The 20,942-nt window shown below is 35.7% G+C and overlaps 1 protein-coding gene across 1 annotated transcript in view; it reads left to right on the top strand.

Annotated features, from left to right (window-relative positions):
- The window catches only part of RBFOX1 (RNA binding fox-1 homolog 1), a 1,256,716-nt gene that overhangs the window by 657,764 nt on the left and 578,010 nt on the right, over nucleotides 1-20,942 (top strand). The window contains exon 5 of the mRNA XM_074158514.1: nucleotides 15,426-15,473. Within this exon, the coding sequence (XP_074014615.1) occupies nucleotides 15,426-15,473 (48 nt within the window). The remainder of the gene's footprint in view (nucleotides 1-15,425; nucleotides 15,474-20,942) is intronic.

Below are 20,942 nucleotides of genomic sequence, written 5' to 3'. Positions count from 1 at the left end.
TTGCCCTTAATACATCCTTGAATGTCTTTGTCACCTTTTTTTAGCTTCTTTGAACCAGAGACTGTCTTATGTTATAAGTTTTCCTTTACAGTGGTTATGCTGAAATATTTGCAATAACAGGGGTTTCGCTAGAATTTCAGAAGAGGGTTGATCAAATCTGTTTACTTGCTCTACTATCAGTTGACTAAGATAGGAGCCTTCCAGTGTTACCTAACAAGCAGACCTCCGGCGTGTCCTTTGCTTGTCTGAGGGATTTCTAGAATTGATGATGCCACATAACTGTTCAGATATTTAAGCATCTGAGATCTTCTGATTGCAAGTTCTCAACGTACTTTCTGAATGTTTGGGATATGCCATACTATATGTAATTGAACGGATTCTGCCTGGCTTGCGTTTTCATAAAGATAGCTGCGGCCCTGATCCAACTCAGAGTTGTGCAGCTGGGAATGTGTGTTGCAGAAGTGTGTGCTAATTTTATTCTCCCCCAGAAAATGTGTGTCTTTTTTTATCTCCCCTATTGTAAACTTTGCCCATCGCTAAGTTAGCCGGGAGGGTTAAATGCGAACTAATAGGCTAAGCAAGGACTGTGGAGAAGCTTCACCTACCCTGAGAAGTTCCCAAGAAAGGGAACTTTTTATTTTTTCATGATGATGAATTTGGTGAGTTCATTGTCTTTCCTTTTGTTTGTCTTTTTAGATGTTCAGGGCAATATTTGAAATGTAAGCCTTTGGTGCATGGACTTGGAATGACTCTTGTTCTATGTTTATGATGCAACCATGACAGCAGGTAAAGCTGAAAGTAATAGCATTACTGCAATTTCTTTCTTATTAACAAGTGTGTTATAGTGTTTTTTTTAAGAGTATGGAAATACTTCAGCTACTTTTTTATGTGATTATAGGGTGGTCTAGATTACTCTTAAGCCAGAAGGCGTGTTTTCGCATCTCTGCTATCCTATCTTCAGCATTTGGGGATGCCAGTTTAAACAATTTCTCTACAGGCGGTTCTGTTATCTCCTTTTCTTACTGACAATTTTCCTATCCAAATATAAACCATATTATCTTGCTTTTCTCTCCTTTTACTCTATTGCCTTAAAACATTTGACGCTCCACTGTTATTATTATAATGCTCACTGCGTGTGCATTTGTTTGCCTACATCGTGTCCAGACCAGGTCTCTCTGTATACGTGTGCAACTCTTCTCATAGACGAACATGCCTTGTTCTCCTGCATCTCAGCACAAGATGTTTGTGGTGTTATTATCAATAGCTGTAATGTCCTTAATTACCAGGTACTGATTTTCTCAATCAGCCAAAGCACCATTTTCTGAATAACTTCCATCCAAGTCTGCTTGATCTTTGTAGGCTTGAAGCTATCTGGTATTGCTGGATGCAGAGTTGGAAATATTTTTCCTAGCTTCAAATAAACAAATCATTTCTCTCTCCAAGTGTATAGTTGTAAAAATATAACAGCAGTTAACTAAGGCATCGTCTCAGTCTCATGACTGCTAACATTTCAGTGGAGGATATAAACATATGGCGTAATCTAAAGTAGATACAAAAAATACTCCTTTTTACTCTTGTAGACTCTCATTTTCCCAGTTTCTTCTCCCTTGAAACATTTATATTTGTCATATACACAGCTTTTTATACAGTGCATTTTCTGTGATCATTAATAAGCCTAAAACTGACTTTGAGTAAAATAAAACAATCTAGTATCAAAATTGAACTCCAAACTATAAGTTATGAATATACAAAGTAAATCATTGTTCATCATTGTAGTGTGCAGTGTCTACAAACAGGGATTCCAAACTCTTTTTAGGTATCCAAATCAGAAATGAGAATAAAAGTAAGATAAAGATACTTAATCTTCTTTTCTTTACTAAAGGTTTTAAACATCCATAGTGAAGAAAGCATTAGCAAAGATACTGTATGACTGCTCTAGTAAAGAAAGATGATTTAACGCTTGCAGTTGTTGTGATTTTTTTTTCTGAAATAAAGACTTGTTACTTCATCTTGTAGAAAAATATCTAATAGACATTTTCTTAATGTGAAAGTAATGTAATGTGAAAAACCAAGGTTTTTAGAACAAGAAATATTGCCTTGTAGAGAATAACACAGTTGAGAGCATGGGTAAAGTGGTGGTGGGTACCTGAAATATCTACTGGGGACATGGGTATGGAAAATCTCAACAAAAAAGCTTGTAGCAGCTTCAGGTAGCTATTACCACTCTTGCTGTTGTTACTGCCTCCTCCTACCCTGTGCTGTTATTTCAATATTTAGTTTGGATATCATATGTATTACAGTAAGTCATTATATAGTTACAGATTTGTGCATGAATTATCCATTATAATTTTCTAGTCAAATTTTGACTCTGAAGAATGTTCCGTGATCTTTTCTAGTCTCACGTATGAAGATATCAACCTGCTGATCAAAAGCTCCCTCTGAACTTTTCTTATGGAGTTCCCTTTGCACTTTGAAAGTCTTCAAAAGTAGCAGACAGTTGCTGATAAAGTAGTTGCCATGAGTGACAACTGAGAATACTGTTATTTTTGCTTTTGAGGATACCAGATGGGAATTATGTAAAGTGTAGTTAACTGAAGCCTTCAAAAGACATGCACATTTGGGTAGCTAATTTTGCAAGTGGGTTTTTGTTGTTGTTGTTTCATTTTTTCAGCCTTGCAGGAGGTCTGGGGACAAAAGGAGGAGATCGCGTATTCTTCAGCTGTTGTTTGATCATAGTTCTCTAGAGTCTTTGATAATTTTGGTATGGACTGACTTGGTCTTTTAAACCTTTATTTATTAATTAAATTTTAAAAGTTATCATTCTGAATTGGCCGGTACAGGCAATATTTTGTGGGGTGGCTCTGATACAGAATCTCGTCTGGTAGTCGGTAGAAAATCTTGTAGCGGATCTGCTTTTCTGAAGCTTATTTCAATCTTTTGAACATCAACTTGATTTTGGCTTTACTGTATCATTATATCGTGTTAAGAAATGGATTTTTCCAGCCTGATGCAGCGAACAAAATGTCAGTAGTCGGAAAATATCTGCTATACTTCACTAAATGTTATCATTTGATTATCATCACATAATGTTATAGAATGTATTTTCTGGCTGCATCATTAATAATTATTAGGCTTGGTAGGAGTAATTACAGTGTAAATGGTGATGATTTTCAGTATTTGTATTGTAAAATTAGCCACAGTTTTAGATATTATTTTGAACATATTTAAAACAATGATGAAATGGCATATTTAATCAGCTTAAGCAGTCAAAAATTCACTAGCAGCAAGAAGAAATACTTTATAGTTGGTGGAAATTTAAAGCTACAGAAACAAGGAAACAAAACTGGTAGCAGATCTTAGATTATTTTACTTGAAAATTCTTCATTATTGATGAGTTTTACCAGGTATCTATTAAAACATATACCAGCTGTGACTGCAGTTCCACAGCATTCCAAGAATTCCAAAGGGAAATAACTGTCTTTATCAGGATTCCTTCAGTTAACATTGGTCATCCTAAGAACTTTCTGTTTTACTTTAATAGTTATATTATTTTTACTTTGGGATTTGTAACAATTCTTTCATGAGACAATAGATCATGCAAGGGAGAGCTTGTTTTTAAGGGTACCCCGTATATACAAAACCATCATGTGTTTAAACAAAAAAATGAAAGTAACACTGTATAAAAGCAGTGACCAAAAAAAGTCTCTTTTCCTAATTTTATACTAATGCACCTGTAATTCTTCTGAAAATCAGACTTTCCAACAAATATGTTGTCTTATAAATACATTTAATGTTTTCTATTTTGATAAAAATATATTTTGTTCTAACCACTTAAAGCTGATACAGGATCCTTTCAGTCTTTAGCAAGTGTCGAAAAGCAGTTAATTATTTCTGTGTTTAAGTGTTTTAAAGAAAGTTGGCTCTATTTTAGTGGAAGATACTACTATAATCCTTTTGTTTGTGTTCAGCTATGATAAGACATAATAGTATTTTTCTTTCTATTTCAGAAGAGTATATATAATCGTTTTCTTTCAGAGGATATATTAGTGTTCTTGTAATCCTGTTTTTACTTGGTAAAAGCATAGCTATAGCAAATGAGACCTAGGGGGGTTAGTGCTGATGGTACTTTATCATTAAAATATCACTTTCTATGTTATAATACTGTGTTAAAACAGATTTTAAAAGATACTGTTCTTTATGTTTGATGAGGGAATTCAAGCATTTGCTCTTACTGTAACAAAGAATATGGACCTTAATCTGCTGAGTGTATGAGATACATTCATATTAATTCCTTGTGTTTTGGATCAGCACATTAAAGTACATCAGTACGTTACAGTCATCACTTTGATAAAGCAACTCAGCAATACCATGAGATCTCTCATTTCTCATTTGAATATAGTGATGGTACAATTTGATTTGGAACCATTTAAGTCATAGTTAAGATTTCAGCCCTGAAATTTGCTTTTAAAGCAAAGAGAAATGCAAGTTTTATGAGTGTGCAGCTGCTAGGAGAGTTTGTTTGTAATTTGATGCCCTTATATAAATAAAATCAGAAGCTGGTTAATTGGCAGGAAACCAACTAAAGAAACACTTTCTCTGATGCAGGCTGTAAATATTTTTTTTTCACTTATTTAGCACAATTTGTTAGATAGAAAAGTTTCAGCCTGTTTACATTAAAACAGTAGTTCTTTTCACTCATTTTAATAAATAATTGTTATTGTAATTAGAGCTACCCCTAATAAGATCCTTGCATTGATAAAGAAAACCAAAACACCTTATGGGCATATCATTTGCCAAGTTGACATACTATATATAGTACTATTAGTTGAGACACAATGTTTTTAATAGGATCCCCCACCCCTCACCCCTTGCCCCACCTTGGTAAAGAGCATTGGATTTTGCAGTTCAATGAGTATCTGGTCTTTATCATTCATGTGTTCTATTGTAGTTACTGTTAATGGTTATATGAACAGCAAAATAGGAAGCATATATCATCTGTCAGCCTACGTTCTGTACTCCCATCTTGGGTTAAATCATAGTAAGATCGATTAGCAGAAGCTGCTAAAACTAAGGTTCCATAGAGAAGTTGTGGATTTTTTTTCTCTAAGGTTAAGAATTTGTGTTCAGTCTTTAAAGAAAAGTTTCAGTATATTAGGATCATAAATTTTGTATTCGTCTTGCCAAAAAGTAATTTTAAAAAAAATTACCAGGTGAAATAAAAGTGTATTAACCTGGTTTATACAGAAATTGGGAGGAATAGATTTTTCTGCTATATTATGATTCTAACAACGTTACAGTTTAAGGGAAATGTGTGCAGTTATACTTACCATGGGTTGAAAATTATTCATCAAGGAAATATTCTGAATTCGGGAACAGTGCCATTTATGCTCCATCAAAAATTGGGTTTGTTGTGATCATTTTTTTAGCTCTTGAAACTGATCTACTGGCTCTACTTTGGTTTAAATTGCACAGCTTAGGTACTCTTCAGTATTCATGCTTGGGTAACTTGATTAAACTGGAAGTAAAACTTTACAAATAAAGCACAGAGTTTTGTATTTAGCCTATAATGTAGAAAGAACATATAGAAAATGTGACGTGGGGTTAGGAAGTGGGTAACCAGAGCTCTGATGTACTTTTTTCCCTCGGATTCCTTTGGCCATGCTGAGTTGCCAGTTCAGAATATGCAGTCCTTTATTGTCAGCAGATTTTTTTTTAAACAATAATGCCATAAGATTTGGTAAGATAATCCTCTAAATGGACATTTGCAGTAAGTGCAGCACTTTTTTTCCTGGGTCAACACATCACCTGCTTTATTGGTTAAACTGGAATAAACAGATTTTGTCAAGTGTCAAATAGTTGATGGTTACTACCAAAAAGATGGAGGATTCTCCTTAGGACTGAGTGATACATGTTGGTATGAATTCTAACATTTGAGAGACATCTTTGAAGCATTTTAAACGCTGGTGGAATTACTCAGTTTTTCACTGGTGAAAAGAGCTGTTTACATCCAACCAAATTTTGGTTTTAAAACCAAACAAAAGGGTGTGGTTTTCCATGTAATACGTAATTAAGCTGTGAGATTGCAATGGGATATTTCAGAGGCCAAAAGTATGAAGAGTTTTAGAAACAGAATGGATGAGTTCATAAGATAAAAATCTCATGGTTATTAAATGGCCTGAAAAGAGCTTTTAGCTCTGAGTGTACCTCCACTGCTGGTTTTTAGAACCTAATTACCATATGTCAGGCTGGATATGTGGGGTTCTGAGGTAGAACCGTACTGATGTGTAAACACGTGTTGTCTATACAAAGTGGAGTTTGTGTGCAAGACATTATACACCTTCCCTTGCTTTTGCCACAGGTTGCTTTCTGCTGGTCTCAGTGCTCGATGGCTCCACTCCCAGGGCTCACAGTCCTTCAGAAGCTGGTCTTAGCGCTCAGTGCCCCAGGGAGAGAGTACAGGCGCTTCAGTGCGAGGCGAGGTTTTAAGGCAGATGAACTTCTTGTCTCATCCAGTGTGGTAGAGAGCCTGCAGCTTAAAACTGAAGGCTCAGTTGGTGTGTTTAAGTAGAAAAGCTTTGCGAGGGAAAATGAGAGCTATAGAGGTTCATTTGAGGTTTAATTCCTTTACAGCTCCTAAAATTCATAGTATGATGCTCAATGCTTCATTCTTACTGGATTTTCTTTGTTGAATAGATGACTTAACCTGTCTAGTGGGTGAGAAATTGTAGATTATGAGACTAATAAAGATAATAGCCTTAGAAAAATTGCATTTATTTGGCTAGGTTGTTCCTTTTGTTTCTCTGCTATTTTAAGAAAAGGAGGAAGAAACTGATGTTCTTGGGTTTTGGTGGATCCAAATCCATTTATAAATTAACTTCTTATTACACCGACCTTTTGCTTTGAGATTATTTTGGCACCTCTCTCTTCCAAATGCCATAGCTCATTTTATGCATTCATCTTTGATACACATCTATAGGGGAAAAAAATTGTCAGTCTGTATGTACAGTGAAACAGTTTTAAAACAAATACAGTAGCTATTGTATTTCAGTTGCATACTGAAATATCTTCATATACTATACAGTATTATGTGGAGAAATTATCTGCACTTCAATTTAAAAGAAAAAATGATTACTAGACATTAAAAAGTATATATTACAACTAAGTAATCAATATTCCTTGTTTAAAGAGAAGGTTAATTACTCAGTGCATATTAATTCTGTCCTGATTTCAGCTGGGACAGAGTTAATTTTCTTTCTAGTGGCTGCTATGTTTCAGATGAGGTATGAAAGGAATGTCAATAATGCCTATTGGTTTAGTTGTTTCCAGGTGTTGTTTATATTTTTCAAGGACTTTTTTCGGCTTCCCACAGGAGCTGAAAAGGAGCCGAGAGCGAGCGATGGAAGGGCCAATGCAATATTCTGTCCCATAGACGCCATGCTCATTATAGAAATGGGGCTGGCCCATGGGTGGGTGCTCCCGATTGCTGCTGGGGAAGGTACCAATTCACCGAGTGGTGAGAGTGACTTGTGTCATTATTGTTGTTACTACTGTTATTATTGTTACTGTTATTTTCCTTTTCTGTTCTATTAAACTCTCTATCTCAACCCATGAGATTTTTTCCGTTCCCTTTCCCCTTCTTTTCTCCCTCTTGTCCCTGCCTTCTGGGGAAGGAAGGAGAACTGCGTGAGCGGCTGCGTGTTCCTAGCTGCTGGCTAGGGTTAAACCACAGCAAATCCATACACAAAATCACAACATCTGTGGTCACAATTGAAGAGAGGGGGTTTGAGGGGGGTGTAGAGGCCTTGTGGAGATTTTTTGGTTTATTTTTCTTTTCGTTTCTTTTGCTGCTGTGTGGTGTCTCTTGACCAGTACTGAGACAGAGTCATCCTGCAAAAAGATGCCAAGGACATTCGTTGTCACAGGTTGTGAACCTGTTCTTGGCACTTTAGTGTTGATACAGTACAAAGCATCTGTTTGGGGGGAAAATAGCCACGAAAAAGTAGGAGGAATAATATATCATGTATATACTTACTTCAAAAGTACATGTATGTTAGTACTGAGACATTTACATGAAAAGTAAACATTTTGAAATCCAGCAACTCGGGAGAAGAGCACATACTGGGGACACTGGGTGCTGATCATTTTTGAGCAGTAACACACCCAGGCCACTAATATTTGTCTCTGCTTGTTTTCCTTAGCAGGCTTCACTTCTGGGCTGTCTTAGTGTCTTTGTATGTACAATGTGTAGGAGTGTTACTCAGCAGCCTTTCAGTGTCACTCAGAGCCTTTAATAAGGCTTTTATTTCACCAGTATCTTTTTAACTATGAGGTTCCTAAACAGATTTGGAAAAGAAATGGGTTCTGATGTCTTCACAGTATAGCTTGGTCTTGTGTACCCTACACTGGCCATAGAAAAAGGAAAACAGATCACATCCCAGTCACTTTCTTCTTGCCAACAATAACAGTAACAAACCAGTCTCACTATTGGTTGATCAAAGCTGCGGCCATTGTAAATGATACAAGCTTGCTGTCTGAGGCTCTAGATAAATTCTTTGTTTCTCTTGGATGTTAAAGCAGTGGCTGTAGTCATCAGAGCTTTTTAATTTGCTCATGGTAACAATAGTTCTTTGGATACAGACTTCACTCCTGCCTTTGTTGCCATTCTTATTAGTGTAATGACACAGAGTTATGCCAGGAAGTTGAAATAAAGTTTCCACATCTGAAAAACTAAATAATTTGTGACCTAACTAGTTGTCACACTTGTGAATAGGTAGGAGCTGAAAAATAATACATTTCTGATTGTTGTGGGTGAACCCCAGTAGGCAGCTCAGCACCACCCAGCTGTTCGCTCACTCCCCCTCATATTTTTTCTGTTGTTTAGTGCAGTTATGATCTAAGGACACGGGCAGAAGATTTACACTCGGGTAGTTTTGCATCATTGGACTAATGAAAACATAGCTTGGAGAAATTAGAGGAGTTGTGAGGCACACAAAGGCTTGCTTTCTGTGCTGTGGGGAGATGTGTCTTTGCATCTCTAAGTATTTAGAGTGTATTTAAGAAAAGTACATGTAACTTACAAAGGTGAAAGAATGGAGATGAGAAGTGGCAAAGTTTCATATACTCCAGTCTATAGAGCTTTATCAGCAAGCAGTGCCTGTTCCCTCAAACAAGTCTTTATTAATGAAAAAAAATCAAGCTTTTTTTGGAAAAAAAGTTTTCAGCTCGATAGCCTTGAAAATTGTAAATGAACATAAGCAAAACACTAGAACCAGAAGAAAGAGGAGATTGGGTATCCACTTACACAGCCGGATGGTGGGTGGATGTGTGGGAGGGCACTCACAAGAGTCCCTTCAACTCTACATTAAAAATACAGCAGTATTTTTACAAGCAGTAGTTTTTCATTTTAAAATTTGTCAGTTCAGTTTCCAAGAGTCTTGTAAACCTTCCTCTTATATACTGTCTACTTTTAGCTAGAGACAAGAGAAGCTACTTGCTCCCCAAAGTCTCGAGAAACTTGATCTTAAATCCCTGATCAGATGGATTTCCTTTTTGACTCTAGACAAACAGCCCCGAGGCTGCCCTGAGGCAACAGAAAAAGATGCGGACAACCCAGTCTTCTCCTGGCTTGTGCTTGTGGCTGGTAGACACAAGCCTCTGTTGGTCCAGAAATGTTGGCAAATAGAGATGAAGCTCTTCCTTTCATAAATAAAACTCTTTTCTTACATCTTTGACATTGTGACTGTTGAAGCCATTAAAATCCTGGAACTGGTTTCTTAATTTTATAAGGCTTCTGCATGAGTCCTTCAGTTGCTGGGGACAAACTTAGTAAAGAACTGAATGTCACATTCTAAGGTTTCATTTTTCATTTATTTTCTTCTTCAGTAAGTATTACTGTGTGGTTAATTTGTTCTCTGGGATGGTTAAAATAGAACTAATATGAAATTCAAATGAATTCTGCTGGCAGCCTGTTTGTTAGCAGCAATAATGAAATATAATGGCTAATGGATAGTGAAAAAGATTAAGTACTTTTCTCAATAATTCAGGGCTTTGATATATTTAAGCACTTAATAAAAAATCCAGAAAAATCAATAGCCTAGAATTTGACTTATTTTTAAACATATATATTCTTGTTTTGTTTAACATCAGGTTATCTTCATATATGCTTTAGTCATTAAAAGGAATCTGTGTTACTTTTAAGAACTTTAAACCTGGAAAAAAACCACCCTTTTTACTTCTAAATCTACAGCCTTTTCATGAAATTGGAAGCCAGTGTTGTGAAGAAAAGACATAATTTGTGTTGGCAGTTGTTGGGATGCCAAGGAGATGTGTAAAATACCTGACCAACCTTGTCAGAGCAATAGATTTATCTTTCACAGGCAAGTTGAAAAACCTTTTACAAGGTTATTTGCTTCCACCTACTGACCATTCTTGATATTACAGACAACAACTTAGGGAATACTTCAATAACTTCCAGAGTCTCATCTTTTCTCCTTCTGATACAGGCCATGAGACTAGTGTATGTACATATGGATTCCGTTTGCCTTTTATATTTCATTGCTTTCACATTAAAAAAAAAATGTTAGAAATGCAAATAACTTTTCTAAAGTTTCTTAGCCTGTACGGTTTGCCTATTTCTTGGGGTTTTTTTTTTGTTTATTTGTTTTGCTTGTTTCTGGTATTCTGTGTTGTGATGATAGGGAAGTAGACGAAATAGGTTTTGGACAGTAGGAATACAGCAAACTGAAAAATGTATGATAAAGTACACAGCCATGTACAGGTGTTAATTACATTAGCGTGACTAATGGTTACTTGAGGATATTGATTTCACTATTTCTGTTTGCAATTCAAGAAGTACAATTAAATGTAGAATTATAGAAGCTATGTAAATAAAGTGTATGGAGGTTTCTGCTGCATCCTAAAGTCAGAATTTCATGTAGGGTCATGCTACCACCAATGATTACTTTTACTTTCTAGACCTTTTATTTTACTTCTGTTCAGTAACATCTGCGATGCTAATATCGGAAGAAGGTGATAGATATGTTTCCCAAGGGCATGGCATATTAAACTTCAAAATCCCTGAAACATATGAATGATCAAACAGAGCACAATTGGGATGAAGAAAGGGAGCCTTCTCAAGAATGAAATGTGTATCATATCTGATGTATTCCATACTATGCACTTGCAGTAGATCTTACTGTTGAGTTATCCGAATCATGAGTTGTCTCCAAATTAGCACTGAAAGAATTGTACCTCTTGGTCTCACTTTTCTGTCTGGTAAGCCATAGTACTCAGTACAACCAGTTGGTCACTAAGGTGACTAAATTTCAGCAGGAACACTTAAAGGGTAACTTTCAGAACTGTACTACTGCACAGACAGAGGTGAGCATCGTTTCACCATCTCAATTAATGCAATTCTACTGTGAAATATATGTGGCAGTGTCACCTAGTGACACTTCGGCCAACTCGTAAAAGCTGTGTTTGTCCTGTGTTGCTCCTGATGTTCTGCATAAAATCTTGCTTTGTTTCCTTGTTGCTGCTACCCAACATAACAGACAAAAAGGCAATTTTCTTTTGTGTTCCCATATAAAAAGTACATCTCTTAATATGTTTATAATAGTGTAATTTAATTGCCTGTTATGCACCGACACCTAGAGAAAAAAAAGAATTATGTTGGTTTTAAACTGAAATGGATGAGAGGGTTTTTTGCCTTAGTGGCAGGGTACGTCTATAATTCATTCTTTCCATCTTTCCCCTGAAACATCCTATGAAGTATTATACCATTATATAATTTTTCTAAAATAATAATTCTTCATGAGGAACAGAGTTTGCTTGGTTTTAACTTCTTTTTTTGTGATGTAACAATGTTAAAGAAAGTACCTGATGTATTCTTCAAATCTATAGGATTTTACACTTGCTTTACAGCAATGGTACTTCTTAATCTCAAATAATTCATACAGTTGGTATATTAGCACTACACATACTAAATTGACAGTACTTTGTCATTTTGCACTTTCAAAACTAGCACAGATGTCTCCCAGAGAAGAACATACTGATTTCTTCCCTTCTTCTTCTGAGCTTGACAGATGATTCATTTTGATAATTTTTTTAAAGTTGAATTTCTGTGTACATTTTTTCTTTTAAAAGAGGTATATCCAGGACTTAGATTATTTATATTCAAATATTTATATTTAAACACAGGGTTGATTAAGCCAGTAACTTCACTAGTTTAAAGAATTATAACACTAATTTTTTCAGAAAAATTAGTTTGTTTTGCTTGGGCAATTAAAGGTTAAGATACACGTGCACATCCCTAACAGGAAATACTCATCACTCAGGTCAGCTCTGTCTGAGTGCAGTTAGGGTTGGGAACAACGTAGTCGGCTGCTTTTCTCCCAAAGGCTTCATCATAGGCTTTCTAGAGACGTCAGATGCACAACAAGCAACTGCTGTAACTGTTCCCTGCAGAAGTGACAAACGGTTACTATTGTTTTAATTATAAAACTATTGCAAATTACAGTTTATTATTCAGCTAATAAATTTGCAAATTACTGGTTTTAGAAGAGACTCTTTGATTGTCTCCTATTATTTCTTCTCCACCTACTGCACAGTTTTTTTACTGTTCACATTTTTAACTCCTTCCATCTGGTTTAACCCCTTTGACCTGAGGTTTCTTAAATACTGCTCAGGTCCTTCAGGTAACCTGTCAGTATCCTTAATTATACTTTATTAGAGTATATGCATTTGTGAGGATTTCACCAAGTGGTAAAGAAAACACTTGTTCAGGAAGTCAGGCTTTGTATGGTGTTAGATGTTAAATGGCTGTTACAGTCCAGATTGTTACCTGATAATGTACCCAAAGCAAGTTTGTCAAAAACTATTTAGGCAATATTTTAAAATTAATATTTTGAATATCAGAAACAATTAAATAGCAGTGGACCCTGAATTTTTTTTTCTTGTCCTTCTGCAGAAGTCCAAATTCAGTTCTCTACTCCTGAAGACATATAGCTATTTCTTTACCCAAATCTAACTTTAGATAATTTCAAAGATAAGCTAATACCACTCTGTCTTGCTGGTTCCAATATCCAGTCAGATTGAAACTATACACATGTAGTTTTTATTGCTAATGCTGCAATGGTTAATTTGTAAGATTCACTTTCCATCTCTTTAGATGAATGCTGTGAGGTGAAATGATTGTCTAATGTTCAGGGATAAAACACAGAAGCAAAATTCTGTCATTTGATTTTCAGCCTGTACCTTTTCCTGTGGCTGGCATCAGTTGACTTACAGGCACATTGTCTCTTTAATTGCTGATTGCAGCGTTGACGGTCTCAGCTGGGTTGGCCTCAACTGTTTGTTTTCAGCTGGGCTGCATCCTTCATTTGTAGCTTTTGCCTTACTGGTCGTAGACAGCCGTGTAAGATGGGAGGAAGATGCTTTTTGTTGTATTCAGGTAAAACTGCGTTTTTAGTTCATGTAGGGTAATGAATGCTTATGAACTTAAGTTTCTTAAAAATTGCTTTTAATGGGAAATGACAGTGGGAACATAGCAAACTAAAACCTTCTATAGACAGCGGAAGGGCTCAGAGTACTGTTAGATCTCGAGCAAGGTATATTCATCATACTGAGAGTTTGTAATAGCTATGACTAGAATCTGATAGGAGCTACTTTATTCTGCATTCAGTTAATTTAGGTCAGTATGTGAGATAGAGCCACCTTTGTCCTTGGTAATATGAAAAGATATGATTCGTTTTTGATTAACCAGTAAATATGTTAAAGAACATTCTAGTATTTCCAAAAGGTGACTGAGGGCACAGCTGGCAGGTGAAGAGCACTGGTGCTAATAGAGTTTGAACTCATTCCTCTAAGGCAGAATGCTTTTTAAAAGCTGAGCTTTTTTCCTTGCTCACTCACCCCAAAAACCTGATTGTAAGTATACAAACAAGCTCAGGAAGTCAGCCTGTAGGCAGAGATAGTATTTCCTCATCCACCAAATGGGAGGAGAGACATGGTGAGAGACTGTCTGCCTGCCAGTAACTCACACTTGAAAGACAATTTTGGAGCGTTAGATTCCACAAAGTGCAGTCTGGTTCCCATGAAAATTATTTTGAATGTGGAGAGTATTTGAGATACTGATTCATATATTAGTTTCATATAACTAGCTAGAATAACAACGATTTTTGTTGGTGGAAATACGCTGCTTAAGAAGTGACAGAGAACTTGATATGCCTCATGAAAACATCTTTAATATATCTTGCTGTGCGTGAAAGTATTTTTTTCAGGAAATCTTGATTCATCTTACTTGATTGAACGATTTGTTTTAATCCTTTATGGGTATATGGCCTAGGTAAGAAGTCTTTGGTATTCAAATGCTATCAGTCCTTTATTTAAAATGAATAGGCATGGTGATGAAGAAACGTAACTTAGTTAATATATTTTTTCATTTTTAATAGGAGCCTTAAATTAGTAATTTGGTATTTATGTAGCAAGTAACTCTAGTCAGTAATCTAAAATCTGATGAGAGTAGTTCTAGCTTCAATTAAAAGTATGGGGAAGGACTTCTAGCAAAAAGTTGTCCCTTATCTGTATGTCACTTTTTTTCCAATAGAAATCTCAAAAGTTGCAGTATATAAGCAAAATTTGCTTCCAGGAATACCCTCACTTGAAAAGTCAAGTTGAAAACAAACAAGAAATCATAATAGGTCACTTGTCTACAGTTCAATGTCTTGAACTATCTTTGGCTTATTCAGTTGCCAATATTAACACCCTGTACATGTTCTTTTTAAGGTACTAAGATTATTTGTTTGATCCTGAAGAAAACATAAGTCCAAAATATGTGTGTGTTTATACATATGTATATGCACACACATAAACACATATTTATAGAAAATAGATGCTTGATTAATTTTGCATGTTGCAGTGAGACTCAGACACAAATGTCTTCAACGTATCAAGGCCTAGTTAGTGCTCCTGACAACAGGCAGAAGCTTGAGCAGTTGTTTCCTCTTAAGCTTACCTGTATATTTATAAGCTACCAGCACTAATTAAAAAAAAAAAAAAGGAGTGATCAAGCAATTATATTTTCTTCAAGATGCAAGTAGAAAAAGCAAAGATATCCTTTAAAGCAGAGATCATATTCTTTTTCTTACGAGCTGGCTACACTCTATTGGAATATGTTTGGTTTTTTATGATGTTTCAATCCTGTCTTTAAATTTATGCTTGTAATAAAGTTTCATAAACCTTACTTAAATCCATAATACCGAACATTGTGCATTTAAATGTAAAACATATACAGAAATAACAGTCCAGTAAAGTGTAATATGAGAAACCCACTTTTGAGATTTTGATGCCCTTTCTTCATTCTGAGTTATTGGCACAACCGTGGTCGATGTGCTTTGTGACATCATCTTCTCTCTTTGTCTTTTCAGGATACTAAAGCCGATTGCAGTTCCTGTGTAGAAACTGAGGACAGAAAAGTAAGTGCCTTGTTTTAACACAATTTGTCAGGCAGTGGTAGTAAGTGGGTGGGTTTGTGAAATTTTTTGATGGGGTTTTATGCGTCTAAGTTTTATAAAGTTTTCTAATATTGTATTTTAACTTTGATGGGGACAAAATAGTTTTACTCTATCTAATATATTTCTGATAGAAATTTGAATAACAGCTTGTTCAGAAGGGAATTATAATCTTCATTTCATTTAACTATGAACTATTTAAAAGGCAATTACGTGTCCTGTTCTTAATTTCCGTCATTAACAAAATTATTGTGTCGTGTCTTTCATTATAATGTTGGCATACCATGCTAAATATTTGTAAAATAGCAAGATAAGGACTGCTTTTTCTTGCTTTATCAGCAGTATCTTTCATACAGATTTTTTTTTTCCTTCTTAATGGTTGATGTTTAAAAAAAGGTTTATCTTGCATTATTTCCAGTTTAATTTTTTGTGAATGAGTATAAAATGTTTTCAGTTGTGTTATTCGCCTCCTTAGTTTTTTTTTACACAGTATGTTATGGCATGTATGTTTGAATATACTTGAATAAAGTTACATTTTTAGAAGGAATTCTTAAATTGAAGTACTATCAACTTCCACTCTAAAATGAGCAATGCAGAAATTGCCTTGTAGACTAACAGGATTGTACTCAATTTATGTTTTGAAACAGTAGATCTTTATGCTTAATTTGGCATTAATTTAAGCGTGCTATAATATGTGATACAACACCAACTTCCCAAAAGTTTTTTTGTTGCTGTTTTTTTTAACTTCCTTAGGCTACTGCATCTTCCTGTGAGCGTTCAGCAGCCCCTCCTTTTTTTAAAAACAGTTGTCGAGTTATTTTTGCTATAAAAATGAGGTTTTATTAAACAGCATTATCCCAAAAGTACTTTAGTTGTTCATGATAGCTCCTTTATGGACTTTTTTATAAAACAACGTCATACAATGTTGTTGAGGTTAGTGCAGGAAAGCACAGCTCATTTGTTGAGATACGTGATAAAGGTTCTTCAGAATTTTGGTGGTTTTCAACATTTTGAGGAATGGAGGGAATTATTTTGAGCTATGCAGAAACATACTGAGAATTCAATTCAGATACTAAACTGTGAAGGTAACTAGAAGAGAAAGAGTGCTATGTCTTAGACACTGGGCAGCTGTTACTACTCTGATTGTTGACGTCTTCTATGCTAAGACAGGTTGAATTTCTTGCATTTAAATTAAGTCAACACTGAATGTTTTACTCTGATGTGTATCAGTGATAGAACTGGCTTATTGCAGGACAATATGCAAATAAAGTAGAATTCTTTTTTTTTTTTTTAAATTTAGAAACCATATCAGCTTTATCACAGGGCTCAAAATACTATAATGATATGTTTAACAACGCTTTGTGTTGTAAAGGACTACAAAATCATGTCAATAGGAACAGTAGCTTTGCTGTATTGTTTGGAGAGTTGAAACATAACTATTTATGTTCCTGAGTATTAAATGTAAGGAATTATCCTTGTTATTTACACTCCTAATGCTTTTTCAGTTCTCTGGGAGGTTTAGGGGTTTTGTTGTTGTTAAAAGCATTTTAACAAACCAAGGCATTCTTACTTCGCTGCTTTTCTCTCTTACTGACTTTATGCCTTCCATAAACCCTATTCTCCTATGTTAATAGCTTCTATTTTAATTTTTTGTAAAATTATCAGATTCTTCTGCTTTCTATTTCTTCCTTGTCTAGGCTGCATTAAGTTTGATCTAGTGACTGATGCCTCCTCACTTCTTGTGCAGTTCCTTGCTCTTTTTTCCTCAAGCATTTTGCAGACACATAGTGAGCTGAATCAAAATCAGCCTGTGTAATCTGTTCATGGTCAAAACTAACCAAGAAGCAAAGGCTTCACATACTCAATTTAAAAAAATTCAATTATCAGAAATAAATATCAATCCAGTTTTAAAGTATTTTCTCACTAGAGACTGGGCTGGTTTTTTATGTGAATATATTTCTACTGAAATTTTAAAATTTGGAGCTAGAACCCAGTTCTGGATTACTAGATTTGTGTGGTGTATGTCTATGTGTCAAGTAGTAACTGAGTTTGTGAAAGTGGAAAGCACATGACATAATTTAAAATCTCTAACATCAGGTGATACTCATTACTGTGAAACTCAGGCCATTTCGGCCTCAGGTTCTGAGCATTAGCTTTGATGAGACTATCTAGGTGTTTAAATTACATACATGTTGTTTTATAGTATGCTAAAATGCAATTTGGGACCTTATTTCTAAATGCCAAAATGTGACTTTTGGTGTGGGTAGCAGCTACTAAAACTGCACAACCAAAAGGTTCTTTTTATTGCTTGAGTAATGGGAAAAGTTGTCAAGAGCCTGATAAGCTTTAGACTGCAGTCTTATTAACAAATGTGTTGTATTTCTTTTTTATTGCAACTTTCCTTTTGTCTAGCAGATGTACCAGCCTGTTGCCAGTAAACTGCTGGGTTTTTTTCATTGTTTTAAGATAGGATGATTTCTGCCTCAGTGTAAATTACAGGTGCTGCGTATCTGATACTTTTCTTGGCCTCAGTGATTGCTCTGAGTTTGAGTGGTTTCTTAAGTAGCTCTCTTTCTTCAGTGACTCAGGCTGTCAAGACTAACCCAGCTGTCTGACCCCAGAAAGGGGCACCTTCTCCAATGCAGAGTACGTGATCTGACTTTTTCGGAGACTACCTGGGCCCTAGGACTGAGCAAGTGAAGTGACATGAAAGAGCATAAGATTCCCCTGTTATCTGATGCTTTATTACTTGGCTGGCCTGTTTGCTCACTTCCCCCTCCCTTCTTGCTCTTAGAAGCAGTTGCATGAAGGTGAGGTGACAGTCGCAGGGTCTCCAAACTTAATGTGAAACCTGGAGAGTCTCCCTCTTAATGTATCATTAAGTTTGAAGAGCCTGGAGATCTGGAGGTTCTCAACATTGCAGTGCTGAGTGCTATGAATTTCTCATTCTTTTGACTGTAACTACTGATGCCTGCAGACACGTGCCTTCAGGTCTGCAGACTCTTCTGTGATCTTCCCTCACTAATCACCGAAGTAGTAACAACAGACAAGAGGTTTGCTAGGGTTTGGGTTATGGTTTGTTTTTTGGCTTGCTAAAAGTACGATTTTTATCCAACAGCAATGGCAATCTGTTCTGTGTTTTAGCTTTCAAGTGCAGAAACTACAATTAACATAAAGAATTGTCTAGCAAACCCTGAATTTGTCTTCATCATTTTGTTAATTTGTTGAAGCATTTTGAAAGAAGAGAAATTTAATACTGTTGTTACATGATATAGTTCATGTTTTCTCTGCGTTTGGTCCCAAAGCTGAAGCTTCTGCTGACCTTAAGTGGCAGGTTTACTTTACAGTCCAGGGATTTAGGTTACTGGTGACTGATGCGGTGATCATCAAATAAAGATACGTCAGTCTTGGTTAATAATAATGCATTGGTTCATGCTTATTGAAAGCGTAAGTTTGGAATTTAATGTAATTCATAGAACCCGAAACATTGTAAATATTTTTTTTTATTCCATCTACATTGAAATCAAGACAAACTACTGCAATTAGAGCATTCATCATTACTGTCTAATAATTTGCACTTCCATAATGAAATATACTACTAATGAAGTATATCATTACTAAGTAATGGAAAATTTTCCCAGTTAACAACAAAATATAAAACTACAAGGTGCCTTTTTCTTGCAATCTTTTTTCCAGAAGTTTCTTAATCTCTAACTTCTGAAGTAGAAATTTATGAAACCTTGGTTAAAGCATTGCCTGAAGGCAAACTCAAAGTTAATAACTGCAATTACTATTTTGTACTCTATTCTGTAAATGACAAAATAGCATTTAATTATTCTAACCACTTTATGACTATGATCTGCCTCTCCTTCCATTGTTCAACTGACCTTTTTATGTAAGATCCTACTAATATTTTCTGCAAGGATGAAAGCCCTCGGGTTTGAGAATAACAGGGGCCAAGTAATAAACAGTCTGCTGTAACTGGCCTGTATTACTACGCGTTACTAAACGGCTTTCACCATTGCCAGCAGTGGACCCATAAGTGTACGTATGACTGGTTTCCTACTTAACTGGTGTTCTTTTCTGTCTTTGTCTCACCCAACCCTTTTTTGTTTTAATCTCATACCTTCATTCTGAACGTCACAACATTTGATGTTTAATGAATCATGTGATCATGGACGTGTCTCAGCTTTGCTTTTCAAAGAAATATATGAAGAAACATGACCCCTAAATTTTCACAGAATGAAACCTCTTAAAAGAATACTGTGTGATTTTTCTAAAAAATCCATTGATTGCTGAATCTAGTCACATGGTGTTTTGGAATTTGAGTCATAATTTCAAAGCCTGCGATAGTTTTCAGCATGAGGTTTTGCTCTTGCAAGGGCGAGACAGTTGTTTGGTCTTTCCTACACATGTTTTCTAATATAACTCTGTGTGTTGGGGCAAACTAAATGGTTGAAGTCGAAGGGAATTAATAAGGATATTGGCCATTTTGCCAAGGGGGATTCCTTTACAATCTCCTCTTCCATTTAGTATAACCAAACTCTAGTCTCAGTCTCCACTTTAAAAAACAAACCTGCTAGTATGTAAAGCCTTTTTTTCTTTTATTGTCTTTTTTTTTCTTCTTTTCCCCTCTTTCACCAGCTTTTTTGCTTACCATTACCCATTACCTGAAAAAACCTGCCCTTAATAAATATTCCTCATCTTAATCTCAGCTCACATCTTTATTTAGTCTTAACAATTCTCTTTTTTTCCCCCATATGTCTCAATGGTACTTGCATAGAACAGAAATCTTAAAAAATATTTCCAGCTTCTTTTTATATATATATAAGATTTCTCCCTGTCCTGCTTTTTCATCGATGTCTGAAGAGAGCACAAAGAGAATAGTTTGGTTTACTCTGGGATTGCGCTGCTTTTGTCATCAAATTAATTCATGGCAATGCTGTGAAAGCAAAACTCTAACACGAAGTTCTCTTCCCCTTACTGCCCCACCTCCCTTTTGTTTTATTTCTGTCTGAAATGGAAAAGTAATACACTGAACACTGAATAGCGAGTGAACTTGCAGTGACGTTACTGTGCTGGATAACTGTGGTTTAGATGATTTTTACTGTTCTAGGAATGTTTTATTTTTCAGCTTTGGCTTCTTCATTCTTCTTTTATTTCAGCGTACTCTTTTTAGTACAAGACTGGCTGTAATGTGCAATGGCATTCTCTTCAGTATTCCTTGCAGGCAACGTAATGCTGACTGTTAACTAGCGGCGGAGTGTTATTGGACTGGTGGCCCAAGGTCACTCAGGGTATCTTGTTTCATTTTCCGTTCTTGAGAAGGAAAGTAGCTCATGGAGAGAACATTTTTGAGATGCATCTTGACTTCAAAATTTACCACTTCAGAGCTCCGAGTGCAGAGGCTTTATGAGAGCAATAGACTTTATG

Source organism: Numenius arquata, chromosome 14 (genome assembly GCF_964106895.1).
Source record: "Numenius arquata chromosome 14, bNumArq3.hap1.1, whole genome shotgun sequence".
NCBI lineage: Eukaryota > Metazoa > Chordata > Aves > Charadriiformes > Scolopacidae > Numenius > Numenius arquata.
This window is presented reverse-complemented; position numbering and strand designations above follow the sequence as displayed.